The 26103-nt window shown below is 39.2% G+C and overlaps 2 protein-coding genes across 2 annotated transcripts in view; both read left to right on the top strand.

Moving 5' to 3' along the window:
- rxfp2a (relaxin family peptide receptor 2a) overlaps positions 1–10795 on the top strand; it is a 34479-nt gene extending 23684 nt beyond the window's left edge. Inside the window, exons 12-20 of the mRNA XM_028594894.1 lie at positions 208–282; positions 2124–2195; positions 2272–2343; positions 2502–2731; positions 4019–4164; positions 5777–5872; positions 6951–7119; positions 8030–8248; positions 8423–10795. Coding sequence (XP_028450695.1) covers positions 208–282; positions 2124–2195; positions 2272–2343; positions 2502–2731; positions 4019–4164; positions 5777–5872; positions 6951–7119; positions 8030–8248; positions 8423–8682 — 1339 coding nt within the window. The 3' untranslated portion in view covers positions 8683–10795. The remainder of the gene's footprint in view (positions 1–207; positions 283–2123; positions 2196–2271; positions 2344–2501; positions 2732–4018; positions 4165–5776; positions 5873–6950; positions 7120–8029; positions 8249–8422) is intronic.
- Positions 10796–12415: 1620 nt separating this feature from the next.
- Positions 12416–26103, top strand: part of fryb (furry homolog b (Drosophila)) — a 71580-nt gene continuing 57892 nt past the window's right edge. Inside the window, exon 1 of the mRNA XM_028594891.1 lies at positions 12416–12545. The gene's annotated coding sequence lies outside the window, so the exon portion shown is untranslated. The remainder of the gene's footprint in view (positions 12546–26103) is intronic.

Genomic DNA, 26103 nt, shown 5'->3' with positions numbered 1-26103 from the left:
ATTTGATCCTCTGCTAGTTACTAAAAGAAATGTTAGGAAAGAAAGTAACTTTAGTTAATTTCCTGTAAACATGAAACATATCCACTATCCATGTTTGGTAATGAATGAGTGAACTATGAATGTAAGTGAATCTGCATGTTTCTCATTTAGCTTTTGTCTTTATAATTACCATTTCCTTTAATTTTCTCTCTCTTTCACTGGGTTAAGGAATCTGTCCAGCAACAGGATCAGGGAGTTGCCAAAAAACACCTTTAAGAGCCTCTCCAAGTCCCTTCTTAAACTGTGAGTAATTGATAGTCTGGCTGCGAGTCAAGAGGATTATAGAAGGGGATTATGGTATATTAGGTGTACAAACAATTTGGGGATCTCCAGATTTAAGGTTGAATGGATGATTAGACCTCTGCTCAGGTTGGAGGTCTGCCAGAGCTTTGATGGGAATTTGTTAGGTCACAAATCTCATCTACCAATAAGAATGATAAAGTAATTTGTCCTGCTGGAGCTAACGGGAGACTTAGGAAGATGTCAATCAACCACTCTAAACACCCCCCCACAGTCCGGGTAAGAGTTCTAATCAACCAGATTAACTGAATACACAGTCGGTGTTCAGAGCCTTTTAAAAGAAAAATGTTTTGGTCTTGTGGTGGACCTTGCTGTCAGATGTTTTTGTAGTGTTGTAAAAGCAAAACATTTGAAAAGCCATTGAGAATTGGCTCTGGAAAAATATACATTCGAATTTTAATAGACTTTTTTTTTTTGCTTCAGACCTTTTGACTTGTCGTCGACAGGAAAAAGATCAAGTGTAACTGAATACATGATGATGATGATGATGATGATGATGATGATGGCTGTGCTCCATCAGTTTCCTGTAGGCTTTACAGTGAGCCAGCATTCACAACACCAGGGGTGCATCTCACTTCCCTTAAATCGCATCCCTGGTTCCTCCACTTGACACATCACAGCTACTGGGCAGAATACAAATTATAAATGGCTGTATTAGTATATTTGTGCCATTCATGTGTGCAGCGAGCCGTCCAGCTCAGCCAGAAAAGGACTCTAATGCACATGTAGACCAAAAAAAATGTCAGAAGCATATGGAACTTCTTTGGCATATACTGTATGCAAGGTGAGCCACTTTTACTGGAATAAATGAAAGCTGTCTTGGAACACGGTGTCTGTTCCTCATAATACATTACATCCATGTTACTTACACTTGTGCTTTTACTGCTATGAAAATCTAAATCCGTCCACAAGAGCTGCTGCTTCACCTAATCAGTATGCTCACCTAAAATTACCATTTTGTATGCACACTCATACCTTTGACCTATTAAAATATCCCTGCAAAGATTGCTCATTAACATTTCTGTATACGTGTTCAGTAAAAAGATGTGGCTTGTGAACAGTTGTTTCTGTGAAAGGATGGGGCAGGACCAATGATCCTGTCAGAGAACTGACACTTAAATAATGCTAGTATAGAGTTAATGAGCTTCAAACTGTTTTAGTTAGTATTGAACCTGAAGCAGTAGGAAACTTTCTGTGATATGAATGTCAGAAATGTGTTTAATAGTAGTTAGACTAGTTTGTGATTAAAACTTTAAATTGAATTTGAAATCAGTTTCCCACAGTCTTTTGTGCAGTTTCAGTCATTATGTCTCTGTTGGCTAAAGAGTAATTGATGCCCAGAGTTATAAACTGTGCTGCTGTCTGTGTCAGCCTGCTTTTAACATTTCACAAGAGAACGATATCAATCTGGCAAACTTGCCAAAGGACAATTTATTTTAGCATTGCTTCAATTGAACACATCCTTTAATGTGGTGTGGGATCTACAGTACAGAAAATAGATTATATATTATTTAAATGGTTCAAATCAGTCATCTCATGTTGCTTGATACACTTGACAGTGGTACTGTAAAAATACCCACACAGTGCACACGTGCAGTAAAATTCACATCAGAATATGTCCAAGCGATGATGATGACACACACACACACACACACACACACACACACACACACACACACACTGTAATTTTAGTGTAAAAGTACATTTTACTGTAATTCAGCCAGACATTAAATTTCACCCAGGCAGGATATATTGAGTTTGTCATCATCTGTTCCTTGTTGCAGAAATATCTCCCACAATCCCCTCCTCCGCATTCACCCCAGCCACTTCCACCACCTGATACATCTTCAGTCTCTGTGAGTACACTGAAACGTGCAAATTAACTTCTTGCTGAAGCAAGTTCGATGGTGAAATATGTTTTGTTTTCTTTAGGGCGCTGGAGGGGATAGAGATCCCAGACATTCAGACTAAGATATTTCTGCCTATGAATAACCTCTCCCACATGTACGTACATTCCTACACAAGTATCACAATCTTCACATAGGTGTGTCATCACTGAATAACCCAACATGACGTCTCTCCTCCATGTTTCATTGTCTGTCTTTCTCCCTCGTTTCTTCTGCTATTGCCTTCTATTTGTGTGTGCTCCTTTTTTCTGCCAGCTACTTTAAGAAGTTCCAGTACTGCTCCTATGCACCCCATGTCAGGTCCTGTAAGCCCAACACAGATGGCATCTCTTCCTTTGAGGACCTGCTGGCTAACGTAGTGCTGCGGGTGTGTGTCTGGGTCATGGCCTTCATTACTTGCTTCGGTAACCTCTTTGTTATCGGCATGAGGTCACTGATACGAGCAGAGAACAACCTGCACGCTGCCTGCATCAAAGTCCTCTGCTGTGAGTAACCACACCACTGTACTCTCAGGTATACTATGTGCAGATACAGAACAGAAGAGTTGTTCATGGTGCTGTTCGCTAGTTGTAGGTGAACGTGGGTCCCCCCCTGTTAAAAATAAATAATTGCCTGCTGGAAATAATACTTGAATACTTAAATAAATGTAGCAACCACCGAGTCAAGTAGCCTGTGTCCAGACCTCTAAGTCACTGCTCACATCTCTGAGGTGAAAGTAAAATCACCGTTCATCTGTTGTATCAGGCCTTAAGGGTATATACTTTGATTAAAAAAAAGGGAAGACTGTTCAAGAGTTAGGTAAACTCTAGCCTTCAAAAGCTAACAGAGTAGCAGGGATCTAATGGAGTTTGTATGGCAATAACAGTGCTGTTGTCCAGACTGGTGCAAGATCAACCACATGTTTGTAATGTTTGTATGTAAAACATATTGAAATAAGTTGTGAAATGAGACACCAGGGGGAGCAAGACTGCAACATTTGGAGCCTTTATGCTCCACATTGGTTATCCAGAGACATCTTTTGATGCAGTGAATCCTTAGTTTCTGAAAGAACAGTAAAATAAAACTACAGAGGGCAAAATGTGAGTTAGATGTTTTATATATATTTTTAATTTAAAAAAAATAAAAGTTGGAGTAACACCTTATGATTGAAGGAGTGTAACGCCAAAACACAAATCTTAGAGTAAATGCAAATTGCTAAATCTTTAAGTTTGCTAGTTTTATTTCTTGTATGAAATTCAATTACAACAACCCTAAGTGAGATACATTTCCTTTTCTTTTTTAATATCTTGATAAGATTCCAATTAAAAACATACTTACAAATTCAGCTTTAAAAAGGCTTAGAGTTGTTATCAAGATTCATTTAAAAATAACCAGCAATAAGAATCACTCTCCCTCTTTGTGGCAGGTGCTCCTATTTCCTCTTTTTGCACTTTGTTCATCATCAGGCTTTACTCCCTTGTCTCTGCTCTCGCCTTTATTACAGTATAGATCTTTTCAAAAAACACTGTAGCTTGAGCCATTAAATGACTCACCAATAACTCACTTAGTCTCTCACCCACCAACACACCTGCACACAGCGACAACCAGACGTGTGTGTCCCATGCAAGTGATTACTCTTGGCAGCTTTTGCGTGTAGAAATAATGTTCTGTGGTATTTTAATGAAAAATGTTGGGTCTGCCAGCAGCTGACAGATGGACTGAGAACTAACCCACACGGAGCACCTCTCTCTGTAAATGGTCTCATGTTTGTCACGATATGTCTGATCGTTCAGGTGCAGACTGCCTCATGGGTGTGTACCTGTTTTTCGTTGGAGTGTTTGATGTGAAATTCCGCGGGCAGTACAATCGTAACGCCCTGCTCTGGATGGAGAGCGTAGAGTGCCGGACTATTGGATTCCTGGCCATGCTTTCCTCAGAGGTAACTTAATCCAACACATTCTCACTTCCAACTTGGTTTAGTTAGCTATTTAGCTTTCTGCCAGGCATCTTTCTGCCAGAAAGGTCAGGCGACGTGGTCTAAAGAGTGACAAAGTAAGGGTGAAGCACAGGAGTTTCACCCAGGAGGGGTTTGAGTCCTGTGAGAAATGAAAAGGCAATGTTGACTCACTATTTTTATACTTAGTTGACTTAATATTTTCAGTTTTCAGTCACAGTTTGGTTAGGTTTAGGCAACTAAACTACTTGGTGAGGTTTAGGAAAATATTATGGTTTGGGTTTCAATAAATTTTAGATCCTTTCACAACGTTAACTGCGTGTTAGAGAGACGAAAGTTAACTTCTCCCATGTTCCCTCCATTCGCAGACATTTTGGCGCTCTTTATACCACGTCATCTCACAGGGCTGCGGTCGAGCAGATGCTCTGAGCGTCTAATATTGCCGTGGATGTGTTTACACGGATGGAAGTAAGTTGCAAGCTGAGTTTGTGACATACAGATGCTGAATTGTGCCTTGTGCATCAGTATCAGATGCTGAGGGCCGCTGACCATGCTGCCATATTTGACCCCCGCTTACAACCACACACTGCAATACATATCCAAGATATTTTTCTGTTCCTTTTAAGCTGTCAATTATTTTTAATCTGATACCATATCAGATTCAACATTTTATCAGCCCAGCATCCAGCTACTGTGTAGGCTCTGATTTTAGTTTGCTTGAGGGAGAATTTGATTATCATCAGTTTCTGCTGTGTTTTATGCACACAGGGAGTGCCACTTTCAGAGCGTTATATGCTGAATTTAACTCTTTACATACCACTATTTATTTTCATGAAATCTGTTTTATTGGTGTTTTTTTCTAACTGACACTAGGAATGCATCAATCTAATTTATATCTTCAGATTGTAGCAATCTGACTGACAACAAAAGCAAACATAGATGTAAAAAGTGCACTATTAAAATATAAAAAAACAGTATTACTAATGTTTTATGTGAAAGTACTTCAAGGCATTTTGGTGAACTTGACTTTTGTGAGAAAACTCCAAAGGGCACCTTTTAATGTGGATTTATCACGTGTGGCCAACACCTAATCAGATCGATGCATCCTTAACTGACCTCTGATGTCATGAGCATATTTTTGAAGATATCTGTGTACAAACAACAGTGGACTACTTTATTGATTAATGAACCGTACCAATGTAATTGGTAAATAAGTTGTACAAATAGAGAAGACAAGCAGAAAACAACAAACATGAAGGTTGCGTTAAGGTAATTTGTGCAATGAAGAGATTGCTTTTAGTAGCTCATTGTCAAGTTTCAATTGGCCTTAAAAAAAAAGATTTTAAATATGCCCTGGCTCGACAGCACTGGCACACATTTCAAATCTGTGACAAAAAAACAAGCAAATGTACGTAGATAATTTATCTGAAGCACGGTTCAAGCCTCTGCATTCTTCTGTCATTAGTTTACGATAAACCGAATGTCTATTTGGAAGGAAGGAAATAAAAAAAGTTTATGGTATGCTTTGGAAAATGGTTGGCAGAATTTTATTGTAACATGTTCTTCTTTAAGATTCATAGTGAGTGTTTTCCCTCAGGTATCTGTTCTCCTCCTGACCTACCTGACTCTGGAAAAGTTTCTAGTTATTGTCTTCCCCTTCAGCAATCTGCGCCCAGGCAAACTTCAAACTGTGGTGAGCTACTTTGTACTACTAATACAGAAATGCTGCGAAAATAAGTGGGTGCTGAAGGTCTTATTTTCACATTAATTGAATTGGATCCTTTTTGTGCTGTTTTAAAAGGCAGTTTATTGCTCACTTCAGTTGTTTGGTGTTTAAATCTTATTATGTGGATTTGCTGTCTTGTAGTAGTTTTTCTTTGAAAAGATTGAGCTATTATTGTGAGCTATTACGTGTTCTGCTGAGCGCTCAGCTGGTGCACTTTAGTGTGAAGCACTTTGTGGCCTTTGCTGTAGCTACATTTAGAAATAAACAAATGATATACTGCTGATCCTAGTTAGAGCAAGGTGAAGCCAGAAAATCTGTTTAATGTGTGGAGGTGCAGCATGTCAGCTTTGGGTCACAGAGAGCCAGCTTTATATGTAGATGACTGCACCGTGTGTGTGTGTGTGTGTGTGTGTGTGTGTGTGTGTGTGTATGTGTGATTACTATTTAAGAATATAATAATTTAACACAGGTAATAAGCGTTAAACAGCTGTTATTTATGCGTCACAATCACTGCCTTATTTACAGCTGTGTGGCTTTCAGCTACAGCTACTGTATATATCATATAACACTTCACACTATTACTCTGCTGGTATACTCCACCACCTCAACCTCCTTTTTATGTGCTATATTTTTTTATTGTTGATTTAACTAAAATCTGATGTTCTTGTTTGTTAAGGGGGATTGTTTAAGAGCTCCCTCAAAGAGCAGAGCATTTTCAGCCAATTCTGACAGTATAACCATTTGCTAATAATGCTCCTACGTCCTTGATGTAAATCTGACTGAAAGCGGGTGCTCTGTGAGAAAGCTCTGCCACATCCTGTTTTCTTTCTCAAAGAGTCTAGAAGAAGGTAGCACCTGAAATGACTTTTTAGTCAACAGGAGACAACTAGACTGAACTAAATGTTTTGGAGCTGTAGTTAATTAAATTACAATGAAAGTGTGGAAATCCAATGAATCATCAATTTGCTTAAATCCTTTTTTCATTATGGGCTTGTAGAGCACTCTGTCAGAAATCCTAACACCATGTTTGTCGTCCCGCTACAAGGTGGCCCTGGCCTCTATCTGGGTACTGGGGTTCATTATTGCTGCTGTGCCCCTAATGAATGAGGATGTGTTTGGAAACTACTACGGACGTAATGGGGTCTGCTTTCCCCTGCACTCTGACAGGCAAGAAAAACCTACAGCCAAAGGATATTCAACAGGGATTTTTCTGGGTAAATTGAAGAAAGATTTTATTTATTATTTTCTTCTTCACATGAAAAAACACTGTAGAGTGTTATGAAAGGATGTAGAGCTGACTATGATGCAGCTTTATTTTTTCATCTTTCAATATCAATCTGATCCCATTTTAAGTGACATTGTTACACAATGTCACTGTGTACCAACTAACTAACAGAACAGGGAACAGCATTGCATGTAAGATTGGGCTATTACATTGCAAACACCATGGCTCCATCAACAATGCATGATTAGTCAAGGTCTTTATAACTCAATGTTCTCACTAAGTCTGGCAACGGTGATGAATGAATTACAGGGGATATTCTCTCTGAAAGGGTGCCAGCATTTACATCACTAGGCTGTTTTCTCTCTCTCTCTCTCTCTCTCTCTCTCTCTCTCTCTCTCTCTCTAAGCTAAGATTAGAAAAAAGTCCCAAAAAAACATTATACAAATTTGTGAAGCCAAACTTTAGTTTCTTCTTCTTTGGTGAAACAATTATCCCACGACCCATCAGATTTATTTTGTGACCCTTTGCAGGGGACTCGATCCTTGTTGGAGACCACTGGACTAAACTATGTAACTGTATACAAAGTAATCAAAACTGACTCGGCCTTGATTGCTACAACATTAAAATGTTGCTCACTCATTGACTTATCAGTATTAACGATTTAATCCTGTCATATATAATAATATATCAGTCACAGGGGTCTTTTTCCTTCATAATGAGTATGTACTACTTTTAAGTATATTTTTTGATAATACTTGTAGTTTTAGTAAGGCAGGGTTTTGAATGCAGGATATTAAGCTACTTTTAATGATTTTTACATTAAAGTATTGGTACTTTTATTTAAGGAAAGGATCTGAATACTTTTCCCCCCACTGAATTTATGCGTGTGTATTCTTTAGGTCTAAACCTGATGGCGTTCCTGGTGATCGCCTTCTCCTACTCCAGCATGTTCTACTCCATCTATAAAACCGGCATCAATGCCACAGACTTGAGGAGCAGGCTGCACAGAGACGTGGCTGTGGCCAACAGATTCTTCTTCATAGTGTTCTCTGATGCCCTCTGCTGGATTCCCATATTTTTGGTGAAAGTCCTCTCACTATTGGAGGTGGAAATACCTGGTAAGAAATTAAACTGTGTTTTAGGATTATTTACATTACTTTAACATCTTATAAATCACTACATCACCCTGCTACACATCAGTGTTCTACTGTTTGAGCCCTTTATTAATGGAATAGCCAATAAAAAGCGTACTGCTTAAAGATGTGGACAACTTTGCTCCTATTCACTTTTAGGCACCATCTCCAGCTGGGTAGTCATCTTCATCCTTCCCATCAACAGCGCCTTGAACCCCATCCTGTACACCTTGACCACCAGCTTCTTCAGAGAGCAGGTGGAAGTCTTACTCTGTCGTTGGCAAAGAAGACATATATTGAAAAAAGACCGCAAAAGTCTCACCTCCTCTACGATCTTCATGGACACGTCACGGCCTCCTTGCTACCAGCCACCAGCCTACGTCCAGTCACTAACCGGCGCAGATCCCCGCTACGCCTAAGGGAGGCAGGAACTTTCCTTGCACTTAGTAAACTACTCGCCTGTTGCTGGTTATATCTTGAGGCTCCCACATGACAGTAGCACTGTTTTAATGAGACTGGCTTTCCAGTGGAACAATATTAACGATCACTAAGCTGTCTCGCCAGGCTCTAAGGGGCTCCACATTCTAAAAATGACAACAATTAGATGCTTTGGAAATGAGGAGCCAGGGATTATACCAGCAACCTTACAATTAAACGATGACCCCCTGTACCACTTCAGCTACAGTTGCCCCGATACTTGTCTGCTTATGTGGCTGTACAGTAAAGTGAAGATAAGAATAACGATGGATGAAAGGATAAATACCAGCATGTACTGTACATCTCACTGCCACCCAGAGGACGATCAGAGTGGACTTCAAATGTCTTAAAATCAAGCAAGAAAAGTGCCTATCATACTTGTAGGATACATAATGTCCCACATACATTTAGTGACCCCTTTAGTCAAGTTATGGATATGGATGTATAGCAGGAGAGAGAGCTGGGAGACAAGCAGCCAAATATATCTTCTATCTCACAGGCACTTTTCTCTGGAGTGACACAGGTGAAACAGGTTCAAGGATAAATGCTTATAATGCTGAGATTATACAAATGAAACTGCAAATCAGCATTTATTTGTTGTAATGTCATCAAAAGCTAATCCATGTTTGAAATTCAATTGCCAAAATACCATTGAAATGCAGAGTCCATTTTACATGCAATTGTTATATCTTCTATGAAAATTTTAATTAAAATGAATAACTAAAAGGTAATTATGCTATCCAAATAATCCACGACATTTATTATAATCTCTGCTTCCTCCCTCTGTATTTCTGCTCTCCATGTTTGCTTTTGTTGTCTTCTTTTCTCTTTCTGGTAATTTCTCTTGCTCCGTCAGTTGTTGAGTTTACTGGCCTGATTAGCTTTCCTGAATTATATTTTGCTCTGTAATACTACTTTTCTAGAGCCGCCTCTACACAGAAATGTAGAAACTGAAAAAGGAAGGAGTGCATTTGCATGTAGCAGGGTTGATGTGTGATCATGTGAAACTGTTATATAAATGCCACAAATTACATTTAATTTATGAAACAAATCTGAAAATGAAATGTTCAATACCCCATTAAATGATAATGTTTGACACTTGAAATTTGTTAAGCTTTGTAGTGAAGGAGATGAGAATATTATTACATGGTTAACATAAAAATGTGCTTTTGAATTATGTCAAAAGGTAAAAATGTAATTGTCTGTGAATTTTATTGAATTATGGTAGGTTAGGATTATAATAAATGTACAAGGCACTTAAAATATGAGAGAAACCAGTCAATGGGAGAAAACCAAAACATGAGAAAGAGACTAAACCATCAGTTATGTGTATCAGTAGCAGCTATCTTCCTGTTCCCCACTGACTGTAAACTGATGTTCATTTCTGCCATATTTTGTAATGTTATTCTGATGTAATGGGTGTAATCTTAATATTTCATTACTTGTTTATTACGTGCCATTTTGTAAACTCCATCTGCATGTGCAGTATGTGCTCTGACTATTTATGAACCTGAACCAATATGCTGTAGCATATTAATACCATAAAATCATACTTTTATTGTACAGACCTCCTGATTGCGTGACTGACCGGGACTGGATAAAAATATTTGGTTAAAGCATGCAACGTATACCTTTAAATCACTAATGAAGAAATGTCTAATTCTGATTTGTTGTCATTGCTTCTATTAATACTTTTGTATAGTGATATATAATGTGCCTTTGTTTTTGCTGCTTTTAAACAGTTGCTTTGATTCAATGACAATCAAAAACCAGATAATAGTGAAAGAGCAACAAACGAGGAAAGTTATACATTTGTACTGATTTATAATGGACTATCATTTCCTATTATGCTGTGCAAGTGTGCATATGTTTGTTTTTGTTGTATAATATTTGGTACAGGAGACTTGTTTTCTCAGTGTATGTTCTGTATATCATTGTGTTTGTTGGTGTCAGGTTAGTGATTTGTCTTTATTGGTTTCCACAAAGAGATCTGACTGAAATAATAATAAAAACAAGAACAAACCTGAAGTACATTTAAACATGTTGCTCTTTTGTGTGAGCAATAAGCTATCAATTAGGCTACATGTAACCTAAAAGGAATGCAGCAAAAATGGAACAAGCTGACTTATAAAACACCAGTGCACACACACACACAAAGTTAGAAATAAGTTGTGATGAGTATAAATATATATATAAAGCTTAAAGTACCTAATAAAGAGCTAAAGCAGTGACCCACCTTCCTGTTTCTTTATCTGTTTTGCTGAAAAGCTAAAACAGGATAGTTTTCTATTCATATTTCAAACTGAATGGACACCTACTACTGTTGAGGACAGTGCTATTTTGGTGGTTGTCATTTTATTCCAGATAAAACTTATCACTTTGTTATCATTCAACAGTACATTTCCCATGAGCTACCAAAACTTAATTAGAGCTGTTAGTTGTTCAATGCTGCCAGAACATAAGCAAATCATGTGTTTACATTGTTAAATAGAAATGTATGACTGTATAGTATAGGCCAATTGATCATGACATTGTTTTTTTATCAAGGAACATCAGTAGCATACTTTTAACAAATTGGTTTGATACATTTGAATAATTTGAAATATAGGCTAAAGAATTGATAGAAGTCATATAAAAACAGCCTATATTAGTATACATGCTGCTGATTAGTCTCGTGTTGCTGGACCTTACTCCACAGCGCTGCACAGTAAGGTTTGGCTTCTCCACACATACATTCCAAGATAGGAGAAAAAAAATGCTCTGTTTGCATTTCTTTAAACCAATCACAATCGTTTTAGGCAGCGCTAAGCTCCGAACGCAGGAACGGTGGCTCTGCAAAATTGCCTCAGGAAGAAACTTGGTTTGGTGGGAAATTTGCACCCTGCAAAAAAAAAACGGCACATACGATATTAACCGAAGTTAACTATTACACCACACAGTAACGTGAGCTATATAAATTAGCTGATACTAATGCTGATAAAAACAATTTGCTTGTCCATAACAAATCCCTGACAAACGGTCCCAAAACATTCCAGTTTATTGCACAATCCAAAATGTCTCCAAAACTTGCCTTTTTCAGCATGTAGCTTGCTACTGTAGCTCTGAATGTCTGGATGTTGTTTCCTGAAGTGAAAGGAGTTAAAGAATGGCAACAAAAAGAAAACGGAAGGTGAGGTACATCCTGCGGAACATCCGAGGAAATTAATCATTGATCCAGACTAGTAAAAGATAAAATAATAATATGTGGAATTTGTTTAAAAAAAATAAAAGTGCTCACCTTATGAAATAAAGTGTTGATCTGGATGTGTGAATAGTAGCCTATTTAGTGATATTTCAAATAATAAAAAAAAAACATGAACACAAATTCTTGCTTAAGAGATACTGACTATATTTTGTCATTTGTTCGTGCAGTTGCTTTGGCACACTGTACTCATACCACAAGATGGTTTTTCAATGTTTTCTACGGACCTTTCTTCGCTTGATTTGACCGCACCTGCGGCGCTCAGCATCCTTCCATGGCAGGTGTCCTGTCCTTGGACGAAGTTGCACCCCTAGAGACATGATGATAGACACAGCTGCCAACCAATATGAAACGTCCCTTGCCTCAGTTTTCAGAACCTTGGCATGTGATTGGTTGCTAAGGGCGGGGCCCTGTCATCCCGAGCAGTAGTGCTGTCAGCCGGGGCGGCACGACTCCCGGAGGAGAGGGACGAGACGGATTGATGAAAACGAGCCGCTAAATCACATAAACAAAGAATCCGTGCCAGGAAATGATCCTGTAGTCGCCAAGATTGACGCAGAAAAGGTACGGTTCAGTTAAATGTCTCATTAGTGCTGGGTCTGGTGGTGCTTAATGGTGCTCTGTTGACTACAAAGACAACCGAGCAATGTCTAGATATTACGATATAAGTAACGTTACCACAGGGGCTTGTACTAGCCTGTTGGCTACCGAGCTAGCTACAGGCATAGCTGGTTATAGTGGTCGTGACCCATTAGCGAATATAAAATAAAACGTGATTAACCTAAACACGCTTCCACGTTTCTTTGGTAGCACAACAATGCTGCGTTGCTTTGTGAGACAGATTAGCTAAGCAACAGTCTTCATGTTAACAGCGACGGCGATTAAATACACACTTGGTGATGGCGGTGAAAGAAAATATGCTACACTGCATGTTAGCTACTAGCTACAGTAGGTAGCTTACATTAATGATATACCAGCCAAGTCACCATTGCTAGTGGCTAACGAATACAGTTTGGGGGCATACATACAATATATTACATTTCGTAGTGTAACGGTAACGTAACTAAAGACCTGACTGCCTGATACCATGCCTGAGCCTTTGGACCACTCACTGGTGTTTTTCCTCGATGTAGAGATGATTACATAGTTATGGGTTGTAGGCTAGATTGAAATACAGCCTTCAAATTGGTCATGGTCCAGTGGCGTGCATCATCCTGAGAAGCTGTGCAGTGCACTTTATTATTCTGTGGCTGAGATAGTCAGGAGTCAGCTTGAATATTTTGTGAGAGAAAGCCAGTGTTACAGCATGTATTATTTACATGCAGCCATATACAGCCAGATAGCAGACACTACCACTTCTTCATTTCTTGTCATCTGGCAAAACTAAAACATACATTGATTTATATGTTTATTTTGTGTATTGTACTGTGATGAATACCCATACTCTTTTTGGTTGTGAAGTTAAGTAGTAGTTCGCTTACAAAACCATACCATTGTTCAGTATAAAAGTAGTTTAATTTGTAACGGTTATGTTCAGTGGGACAATTAGGGTCTAGGAAAAAAAAAAGGGGGTCGAGGAGAGGGTTGAAAAAGGGGGCCTGCCAGGGAATTGAACGGGGTCAAACAGGGTCATGGTGGGCTTGAACGTCTGGGAACCCGGGTGGGGGTACGCCTCGATGAGCTTCTGGCTTCTGGCACCGGTGTTTAGGTCCAGGGTCTTCTTGTTGTAAGGCAATGGTGTTAACCGCTGATCTGCCGTGGTGTCCTACGAGGGGAGAGAGGAGTAGAAAAGGTTTTTGGGGGGAGGGTTGTGAGAACCGAGACGAACCGGAGAGAGAGGATTAGATATATATAGGACTGGACAGGTGATTGTATAAGTGAGTCACAGGTGGGTCAACTAGTGAGACACAGGCAATTTAAATTAGGGGGAGAGAGAAGTGTGGTTTTGTTCCTGAACCTGTTATAATATCTCCATGTATCAGCTTAATTCTCTTCTGTTCATGCTCCTATTTTAATCCCATTCCTCACTCTCCCTCCCCTCCTTCCTCAATCATTACCCTCTCCATCTCTCCAGCTGTTTGGCACAGCCACTCGGCAACGGCGACCCAGTTATCTCCATTGTTCTGTTTCTGGACTACAAGTAACCCTCACAGACAGCATGTCATGTGTGTCACAGCGCTGTGCCTATGTGGCTTTTCCCCCACTCCTACATATCTGTCCTTAATTTACAAAACCTATCTCGGGGTTATGGAATATCTCTCCTCTTCACTCGCCTATTTTTTTCCTCATCTTCATTCTTGATTCAGCAGCCGCTTTGGACAAAAGCGGGTTGTGTTTTTACCACACTGTTTTTACACTGCTGTTGTAAAGGTCTTTTCTTTATGGTGCTGTATTGCCCACTGTATTACTGAGTTAGCATTACCGGGAGATCATATAGTTGCAATGAATGTTTTGCTCAGACAGAAAAATCATTCATTTACATTAAGAGAGTACGTTACAGATGCATTGTTGCATTTCAAGTGTTTCATACGGTAATTTAATTTTGGCTAAGTTATTTTATGAATGAAATAGACGTATGACATACCTGAGGGCTAATTTGGGTTCGGTTTTGAATCATTTACAATCCCGTAATTGTCTCCATCTGTTGAAAGCCCGGCTGAGATTGTCTCGGGTTTTTGCCCGTCGTCTGTCACTTTCCTTTTACCGTTTAGTTGTTCTTCGTTTAACTTCCTTTTTTTCTGTGATGGCCTTGCCTCATCATCAGCCATAACCACAACAGATAACTTCTAAAAATAAAATAAAAATACAATTATGCCTTTTCTAAAGAAATCTCCTGCTACCTTTTACCTGTCTGCATTGGCTTTTCCGGAGTTACAAAGAAATCTTTGACCTGTCAGAATGATATGATCATTAGAAATTTACACAGTTTCAGAAACATTAAAAACTTACGTATAGTAACTTGAACCATTATAATCCTGTGAGTGAAAACATTTTTTAAATCATTGGCACTAAGCATTAAGAGTTGTTCCAGTTTTACAAAAATATGCTTCTTAATGCCTAGTTCAGACCATTTGTCTGTGAAAAAATGCAGCAATGGTTGAGCTTCCTCAATATGTACCATGCATGTATACATCTCTGTGTGTGTCAGACATCAGAATTGAAGAGGCCATGTAAATGAAAAGTGAAATGTCTCCAGTTTTAGAATTACCAGTCCAGTAAATTGTTTCACACCTTATTTGACAACTTAAAGGCAAGGGTTTCAGAGATCCATTTATACAGTTTCCTAAAAGTTATTTATGGTGTACTAAAATTGCATAATGAATATGCATTCTACACTCTATTTCAGAAGTTAAATTGTGGTTGCAGCAGTGCCAGGCTTCCATTCTTTATGGTAATTCCTGTGCACTAGTGTGTGTTGAAACCCCAGTTCCACTGCAAGAAATTAATCGTACAACCATCTAATCAGGGATGACATGCACATAATCCCTACTAGAGTATATTTATATTTCATATTTATGGCATTTTGTCTTTAGTGGTTAGTTGATAATAGAGAGGGGCAAGAAACAGGGAGAGAGGGATGGAGTATGACATTGTGAGAAACATCTTAGGCTCATGTGAGGACGCTGTGGTTAAATGGTTTCATACGTGTTGTTAGTGTGTGTCGCGGTTCTAGGTCATGGTCTCATTTTTACCCAGTGACACAGTGCACTATTTTAGCTCTGTTGCTCCGCTGTACTGATGTTATTGAGCTTCATCCGCCTGTGGGAAATGAGCAGAAACTGTGTTTTGACCTCCCTCGCTCCCGAGTCAGCTGGTGAACTATCTATCTTTTCTTGCTGTCATCGTTTCCATAGATACCTCCCGGCACCTCACTCCCACTGGCTAACATAACCTGGTGTTTCTGCCAGGCACACACAAGTCCACACACATACAGAGCCATTGGTACACTTCACACCATCACACTCTCTATCTGACTTTGCCTCAGGTGCTGTTGTACTAGAAATTAGTGCTTCTTTTATGGGCGAGCTCTTCTCGTAAATATTGCTTAGAGAGAAGCAGAATACTCTTTTACTTTGATGGATCTGATAAACTAGACTGGGTAAACCCAGCCCGATCTGCCGGCGATTTGATTTCGCCCTGCAGCTCAGGCTGGAAACCTGTACGTTTATCTGCTTCCGTTACAAATTTGCGGGAACCAATCACAAACTGGCTCATCCACCTGGTACGCTAATTGGCGGGTTTAACACGATGACGATAGAGAAGCAGTTTCTTGTTTACATTCAACAAGTCGGCCACCGAAGCGCAAGCAACCCGTTGATGCCGCTATCGCTGCTACGTCACCCGGATCGTTGGTCTGATTGGTTGAAGGACTATCCAATTGCGTACAGAGTCATTTGAACTATGCCCGTTGATCACGCCTCTTATGCAGTAGAAAATACAGAGCAGACTACCCACACTAATGTTCAATCTTAAAAGCTTCTGGTGATAAACCTATTTGAGCCTTGTGTGGGTGTGATTATCTAGAAGTTTGGTTGAGAATTAATTCATTTGACTTGTGTGTTTTGTGTGTTTGATTTAGGACTTAATTGGTCAGGGAATATTGTTTTACTTGTTAGATTTGATGGAGCTCTAAGGCTGTTTGCTGATGCATTAGTCCGCCATTAGAGACCCCAGAGATAGAATTACATAACACAGCTCTATTTGTATGGAAAGGCTGAGGGGCATACTGTACGGAGTGTTTGTATGTGCACATCCATGGCTAATATTTGTGCATGAATTAATGAATGTGGTAGTATTCCCCCTCCTTCCATACAGAGTTCACACTAATTGACAGGCTTTTAATGTCTCTTTGAGGTTTTAAACTCAGGTCCTTCAGTACACTAGACACATTAATTTACTAAATTTTGCCTGAAATAATTTTCCTGTCCCAAGTTCCCAAGGGGATTGTCCTTACAAAGGAACAGTACAGTCTAAAAATGAACAAACGTATGTGAAATAGTACCTGAAAGTGGTTTAAAACTGACCTCCTGAATCAGAAATGGGACTAATTACATAAGCAGAAATATTATTTCTCTAATGGGCTCAAGGGGGGACCATTGTAGAGCCAATAAGTAGGCCTGATGATGACAGGAGAACAGACAATGGGCATCTGTTGGACTGTTTTTGTTGTTACTATTACTGTGATCAGCAGTGGCAGTATTCCTAGTTGTGTCTGTTGTTACATTGCTAACATTAGCTGACTCAACATGGCTAATAGTGCTAACATCTGAACCAACCTGAGCAGATGTGCAGGGAACAAAAAATGTACACCCTTAATTGATAAAATAAGCCGGCCTGAAGCCCGAGGTGGGAATGGGTGAGCAGGTCCGGGATTAGGATTGGGTATCGTTTGTGTCAAACTCAGTTTCACAAAGGGCCACACTGGAAAGTAAGAATCACATCAAGGGCCTGACATTTAGTTTATTCACATGCTTTTATTTAATCAAAAAAGTCAAGGATCTTTGACTGTATTATTGCATGTCTCATATAGCCTTCTCACTTACAGTTTGGTCAACATAAAGACCCAAAAAAGTCAGCAATAAAGTAACTTAGCCATCAAAGAAAAAAGCGACAAAAAAAGGTTGAAAAACAAGCCAATAGCGTCAGCAAAAGTGAAAAAACATTGCAAAAGTTACAAAAAACTAGGTGGGCCAAAATATATTGCGAACCTAAATTGATATGCGGGCCGGATAAAAATCTGTGAGGGGCCGGATTTGGCCCACGGGCCTTGAGTTTGACACATGTGCTCTACAGTGAAATACAGTCACACTTTGTAACGTTTGCTGTCAGCATTTTAACCGTGTTTAAGCCAGCTACTTAGGGTGACCAAACATCCTCTTTTGCCCGGACATGTCCACTTTTTACCTACTGTCCAGGTTTTTTTTATAAATTCATGAAAATGTCCAGTTTTCACTGTGTGTAAGTGTGTACTTAAATTGACTGCCGCTTTGCACACAATACTACGGTACTTTGTTGTGTGACGTAATTCCCGAGAGGCTGCCTTGTGGGCGTCTCTGCGACGCGCACATACACAGGGGCCAGAGCAGACAGGGACCAGAGCAGACAGGGACCAGAGCAGACAGGGACCAGAGCAGACAGGGACCAGAGCAGACAGGGGCCAGAGCAAACAGGGGCCAGAGCAGACAGGGACCAGAGCAGACAGGGGCCAGAGCAGACAGGGGCCAGAGCAGACAGGGACCAGAGCAGACAGCGGAGCAGTATTGCACACAAAATGCAGAAAACGTTTCCTGCTCTATATCACCCACTCCCCACAGTAGTATAAACATCAGGCCACTTACAACCATAAAACAAGACTAGTGCAGCTTCACAGTTGAACTGCAAAAAAAAGTCCCACGTACCGTCCCGGTCGGGACCGGACAAGTGAGAGGCAGAGTGCACCGTGTGCAAAGCTGGCACATATGTTTCAGTGTCTTTATTATTTATCTTATTACATTGAAAAGGTATTAAGAGATATTTTGTTGAAGCTGGATTTTCTAACACAGAAGAGGTCACATTTAGAACATTATTTCATATTATTTATTTATTTTAAAAGAGAGCTATTATTTTGTTACATGTTGTTACAGATTTTATTTTATTTTATTACAGAAGTTATTTTTTGCACCATTGAGGCATAATAAAGCATGTTCATTAACCTCTGAGAAGCCTGTCTGAATTTGTCTCAAGGCCGGGCCGAATGTCCTCTTTTTGGAAATCAAAATATGGTCACCCTACAGCTACTAGCTAGCGGTAGGCTTTGGGCTGGGCGATATGGTTGAAAACTGTATCACGATATAAGTTTTTCTTATTGGTTGATATTGATAATTATTGATATTTTTTATAACCTATTTAAAATAAGGACCAGGAGAAAAATATATTAAATTTAAATATTTTTATTTCCTCTGATTATAATCCCCTCAGTTATAAAAGCAGAAATGTCAACACAACCATGGAAAACACTCAAATAATTAAAATGTAAACAGGTCTAAAATCACAATGAACACTTAACAATTATCTCTTAACATCAAGGTGCAAAATTAAAGAATAAGTAAGAAATGCTTAATAAAGTGTCACAAAATAGTGCAAAGTGTTAGCTAAATATAAGAAACCTGAGAAGGAACTATTTTCTGCAGGTTTAGTGCTAGGTTGGTAACCTGGCTTCAGTGCTCAGCATGTCTGCCTCCGTTATTTCTTTGTAGCGTTTAGTAAGGCGCTGATGCAGAGTACCTCTCCATGGTGGTCTGCTGCTTGTAGTGTTTAGTAAGGTGCTGATGCAGAGTACCTCTCCATGGTGGTCTGCTGCTTGTAGCGTTTAGTAAGGTGCTGATGCAGAGTACCTCTCCATGGTGGTCTGCTGCTTGTAGTGTTTAGTAAGGTGATGATGCAGAGTACCTCTCCATGGTGGTCTGCTGCTTGTAGCGTTTAGTAAGGCGCTGATGCAGAGTACCTCTCCATGGTGGTCTGCTGTTTGTAGTGTTTAGTAAGGCGCTGATGCAGAGTACCTCTCCATGGCGGTCTGCTGCTTGTGCCGTGTTGCAGCTGCAGAGGTTGTTGGACGTTGATGGCGAATACGGCTGTGCTCCAAAGTGTGAGCACGGCTAAAGTGATATCGTTATCGTTTTATCGCCCAGCCCTAGGTAGGCTAACATTACCTGCTGTCAAGTGTAGTCTTAACTAGCGTCAGGTTAGGGCTGGGCGATAAAACGATAACGATATGTATCGCGATATCGCGGATCTGTCTGTTGGTCCACCATTGTGAGTTAGCAGTAATGAAATGTAGACTCCCGATTAACAAACAAGTTTCTTTGCATCTTTCTTCGTCGGAAGTTCCCAATTTCCGAGTACAATGGAACGCAGCACAATCGGCAATGATAAGCTCCACCTTTGGCAGACGGGGGAAACCAACCCCTGCTGTTGTAAAAAGCGTTACTAACTGTGCGCTCCATTTAAATTTAGGGTGGGAAAGACGCCACAGATACTCAGATTCTATTACTTGACAAAGCAGCAAATATACAGTAAGCGCATTCATCAGTGGGTCATAGAGGTGTTGATATTAATCAAATAATCGATGCATCGAATCGTGGACATGGACAATGCTGCATCAATAATCGGCAGGCTCATAATCGATTATTTCTGTTTACAATTTAATGTAGGCCTAACAACATTTCTGTTTACATATTCTGTTATGTTTTACACATTCAGGAAGTGCCATGGGCTCAGTGCTGTAGTTTTATGTATCCAATTTATTTAGTATTAGAGCACTGCAGAATGTTTTGTTTTTGAAGCTTGAAAAGCTATGAATTAAATATCCTACATGGCTTTAATAGAAAAATGTATTTGACGAGATATCAAATCGAATTGAATCGCTGACATGATAATCGTAATCGAATCGGAAGATCAGTGAAGATTCACACCTCTAGTGGGTCATATGCTCAATCACCATTGTTTTAACTGACTTTTTGATAGATAGGTACTTTCTAGACAATTTACATGAAAATCTTACGGACAATAATTCAATTCAATTTTATTTATAGTATCAATTCATAACAAAAGTTATCTCGAGACTCTTTACAGATAGAGTAGGTCTAGACCACACTCTATAAATTCCAAAACCCCAACAATTACAGTAATTCCCTCAAGAGCAAGCATTAGCAGTGGCTATTGCGACAGTGGCAAGAAAAAACTCCCTTTTAGGAAGAAACCTCGGCAGACCCAGACTCTTGGTAGGCGGTTTCTGACGGGCCGGTTGGGGGCGTGATGAACAGTAACTAAGTAAACTAAGTAAAGTAAAAAGGAAATGCAGTTAAATCTGATAATCAGGCTTCTGCTGCCCTGGTAGCAAAACATATCAAGAGGGAAAAGTGAAAGAAGTGAAAGAAAAGTGAAAGTATTACTTTTACTCTGAGAAGGCACTAGTCACTTAGTGTAATGCCAGTATAAACATGCAGTAAATAAAGATACTATGTCAGTTACTGTGCCTGTTAAAAAAAACACCAGCCTGTTAGGAATGCACCATTGCATGTATAGTGACCAAAATCCAATGATAGATTAATAATTGATATTGTCATAAGCAAACAACAGTGTTGCTTGATATGTGCTTTAACCAGTCAACAAGATGTCCAGTTAAAAATAGTCTTCAAGTATTTATCTGTGATGGTGTTGACATGTACGCACAATGTGTACTTAATCATATGGCCTCAGAATAAATCTCAGGCTGCAACTGTCAGCAGAACAGTCATGTTTGTGATACAAAGCTGCAGTGATTGATTCTTGCGGTAAGGCACTCCTATCATTAATTTTACCCTTCATCCCAGTGAACCCCTGAACTAGAGTCTTGCTGGAGTGCGTAGGCCAAAAGTAAACTTGTTTATGCCCTCAGTTCTCTTGTTAGACCGGGTTGCTGAGCATCCGGGATGATCTGGGCAACTGTTAACATGACGGCATATTTGAGTGACAGGAGAAATAAAATGTTTCCTGTTGTAACCGAGGTCTTGGAGGGTGCAATTTAAATGATAAGTGAAGGGATGATAATCTGAGAAGAAGTGGTTTATGGGGTAAGGCTGCTTCTGAATGTTAAAAGAAGATAAAAGAACAAGACACACAAACGCCACACCTTTTTCGGCTATGTAGCCAAAAAATGTGTGTGGTGTCTGCTGATAGTATCTTGTGTAGTATGCTTAAAGGCACAAGTCATGCTGTAAACTTAAAGGCACAACTTCCACCACCCAAATTTAAAACATAAGGTTGGTAACTTCTCAAATTACTTTACAGGCCATTTAATGCATTTTAACTAGCCTAATGCTAGATAACAAGTAAATCAAAGAAGTCAATGGGTGTTGAAGTAGAAAAGTTCAAACAAGGAAGCAAAGAAACAAATAAGATCATTAATGATAGTAGTAATAAGCACCAAAAAGGGTTGATGACACATTCCTTGCGGCTTCCTTTTGACCTAGACCATTTCTGCATGGGAGAGGAAATAGTTTTTATTTCAGACTGCATGTGAGGCTGTTTGGCACCACTTAGTCTTTGTCTAGGCCCACTTCTCCGAGTTCCAGCTCCATACACCCATTAGCAGGGACATATTTCTGTTTGTCGGGACATCAGAGAAAGACAATAACAAGGAGACTATCAGACATAAAAGTATAAAGTTGGGGTTTGGATAGTCTCGCATTGCCAGACCTATCTACTCAGTGCTATGTCAGTGCATGAGTATTTGTCTGGCTACACCTATACATTCTAGAATAGGAAAGAAAACCGCTCTGGCTTGTTTGCATTTCGTTAAAGTTATTGTCCATACGAATTTCATGTAGTTAATTGTCTAGAAAGTACCTATCTATCAAAAAGTGAGTTAAAACAAAGGTGATTGAGCATATGACCCACTGATGGAAGCACTTGTATTTGCTGCTTTGCCAAGTAATAGAATCTGATTTCCCGCCCTAAATTCAAATGCAGCGCACAGTTAGTGACGCTTTTTACGTCACTCAGCAGTGGTATGTGTGTCTGTTTGGGTGTGTTTGGTTTGCCCAGTCAACCAACACATGTCTGCACAATGGATGGAAGGTGACGCTTACCTTCTAATTCATTTATGTGCAACTTCTGCTTACTAACCTAAGAAATAATAAGGTTAAAATAGTAAAAAAGAAATTATGATTTTCAGTGATGTATGTGGTATGATAATTAAGCTCCAGTTTTTTTTTTTGTGTATTCGAATTAATAAAATGCATTTATCGGAGGTGATTTATTAGACTTCCTGTGTTTATATACAGATAAGGATATGTGTTTGAATCTTGTCAACTACTGTATCTCAGATCAGTGTTCAACTGTCTACTCATACACCCATGTAAAAACAATAAAGAGACTAATTTACATTACAGAGTTTAAAAGAGTGCCAAGGGAAGACTAGATGGGATTATCCTGGGTGTATGAAGAGTGAGATTGTCAGAATTTGACCTACTGAGTATAAACACAACTGACTAATCCGGTCAAGCTAACAAGAGAGCGACAAACCTGAGTAGCTTGTCAGAGAACCCCGGTGGAGTCCATTATCAACATTTAAGCACTGTGCGACCAGTAGCAATCCAAATATCTCAAATGTAATGTTTTGTTGACCAAATGATTAAAAAACATGCGGTTGAAACGCATATAACGTCATTGTCACTGCCTGGTGACCCACCCATCATCACCACCCCAGCGCCCTACTTTGTGTTTGCCAACACATTCCTGAAGATGATTGGGTAACCTGTGTGTTTTCTTTGATTGGTCGGCCAGAGTTGTCATTTAATGAAAGGACAAAATCAATCTCCTGTTTGTGTGTGTGTGTAAGAGTGATGTGTCTGTCTTCATACTTGGCTGTTGTTGTACTCCCCCAGGGGATGGCACGTCTCTCTCTAACTGACTTTGACACCTGCCTCCCTGAGCTTGTTTGCCACCCTTAACTGTTTCCTTGCCAGATGGTTGATGTATAAACTGTAGAAAACGGTTAAAAATGTCCTTTTAAACATCTCACTAAATTTGTATCTTTATATAAAGAAGTTAGGAATATATATGCCATCATTATCTATGTTTTTTTATTTTGTTTAATGTGCATTGAGCAATTATTCGTGTGAAGGGATATTTCTTTTAAGCCAAGAAGAATATCTCATTTATTCACTTGTTTTTTTAAAGAAAATTACACATTAAGATTTTAAGGCTGATCAGATATTGTGCTATTTTTTTTCTATATTCTATATTTTTCTGTGCTGACATATACTCACTGTCATGTTATTCATTATATTTCCTTATACTTGTGTGGTGGTCTTTTCAAATAGGATATGAAAGTTGTATTGTTATCACACACAAGAGCTCTCGGGTGAGGCTCTTAATGGAGCTGATGTCATGACAATAGCTGCATAAACAGCAGGAAGTCACCTTAGGGTAGATATCCCCTGAGACACTAACCTACCTACACAGACACAGAGCATGAGACACAGGATGAACAAAAGTGTGTTTATGATTAGTCACCTTTGATGAATACATACCGCTTTAGTGTCTGGCCTGTGTGTTAAAGGGCTATTTACTTTTTTGGAAAAACAGACTTTTTTAACATTTCTGTTTTTTGTTTGTTTGTTTGCAAAATTGCTTATAAAGAGTTGAGGGGGTGGGTACATGTCTTATTTTAGCCTTGGGAGTGGAGATTGCCTGATCATTACAGGACCACATGCAATTAGGGCAAGACCAAAACAAGTAAACTGTACTTCCTGTCAGATTTGTTTTTGTAGATAAGCAGCAGGAAGGTAATTTGGGTTTTGAGACCTACGGTAACACAAGAATCACCAAGGGGTCATGTTTACCCCCCTGACATTATAAAACTCCTACATCTCTCAGTTCATGACTTTTTACTGAAATGGGTTTATAAAACAATGAGTTATATGGGGTGTGGTATTAAAAAAAATATATATATATATATATATTGCTGCGCTCAGCATTCACACCTCACCCGGTTGCTTAACAACGCTTATTGTTTACAAGCAGGCTGCCCTGTCATAAGTTAGAGCAAGCTAGATTTGGGCATGAGTGAGGAGGAATCAGCAGTTTTTGCTAATGTTAGCTTACTGCACTAGCTAAACTAAATATTTATATTCTTTAGTCTCGGCTCAACCATTATGGGACGGAATTGTCTATACCAGGGGTCTTAAGCAATTTTTAGGGTAAGGACCCCTTAGCTGAAAGAGAGGCGGAGCAGGAAGGCCCTACTAATATTGCATAAAATTGAGTTGCATATTAAACTGGGTCTACAATAACGTGTAGGGCGGCCTAAGGCCTTTTACACATAGCTTTTATGGTGCATACAATACTAAGCTATTAAAATAATTGTTGACATATTCATATATTTATACATCATGTTAAACATATATGGCACAGTGAATCATTAAGCTTAACTGTATGTGTGGATGGCTAACCTAATGGCTAGCTTACCTGTAGGCCAGTAAGCCTATATCATCAACACAAATAGGCTGATTTATCTTTGCTAATAACATGTTGGATTCATGTTAATATTTTTTTCAGACATTTCAAGTTTTACAAAGAAAAAGAAAACTTCATGCAAAATTATCGAACAATAATTTGGTGGCCCCCTGCAGTAACTCTGAGGACCCCCCCTAGGGGTCCCAGACCCCGTGTTGAAGATCTTTGGTCTAGATACAACCGGGAGCACACACTGGGAAAGCGCAGGCACAAAACATCTTGTGTGTCTGTGTGTGAGTATTAGCCAAAATTTTTATGTGTTAGTTATACTCTTGTTGTTTGTTTGTTGTAGCCAACAGTTTATTGATGAATTGAAAAATGTAGGCTATTTTAGCGTTTCTTTATTATTATCCAAAATTCATGTCTAACCTTAACTTAATGTTCTTCCTCTACAATTTTTAATTGTGTAAATGGGTGAATTATTGTTTGTTTGTAGCCTACAGTTTATTGTTGCATTTTAAAACGTATTTACCTTTTAGGTCTGTAATAAAACAGCCTAAAGCCCATAAACTATGACCGTTAAATAGTTATTTTGTACAGTGATTTTTTTTTTTTTAAATAGATGAAAATGAACGACATAACTGGTTTCTGTTGTGAATTCCTTGTCCCTCCAAGTTTTTTTGCCATCAAGAATAACTTTTACCGTTTTCCTTTTTTTTTTTTTTTTTTTTTTTTAAACAAGCTGCTTAGTAAGACAGATTTAACAATGCAACCTCAAGTTCATCTTTAGCATCTGCTAATTAAGACTTTCACAAAACAATATCTGAGTGTCCCTCCCTTTTTTTTGGATACTTTCTGTTTGTGCTTGGCTTTGTTTTCCCCCTCTGTAAAGGGGTGTGTCTGCCTTCAGTAATCCTACACCATTAACACTTTGAGCTAACTGTAACTGGCTAAACAGCCTCGACCAGTGAGTGCAGGGATGTTAACTCTTGCTCACACCCACATGCCATGTGTTGACTTGGCTGTCTGAGTCAAGCACATGCATTCTATACTACTATTTGAGAGGGAAAGGATGAAACCAAAAAATATGGAAACAGGTGTGTGAGCGAGAAAGAAAATAATTTTCTCATTGTCCACAACATCC

The sequence above is a fragment of the Perca flavescens genome, chromosome 13, assembly GCF_004354835.1.
Source record: "Perca flavescens isolate YP-PL-M2 chromosome 13, PFLA_1.0, whole genome shotgun sequence".
NCBI lineage: Eukaryota > Metazoa > Chordata > Actinopteri > Perciformes > Percidae > Perca > Perca flavescens.
This window is presented reverse-complemented; position numbering and strand designations above follow the sequence as displayed.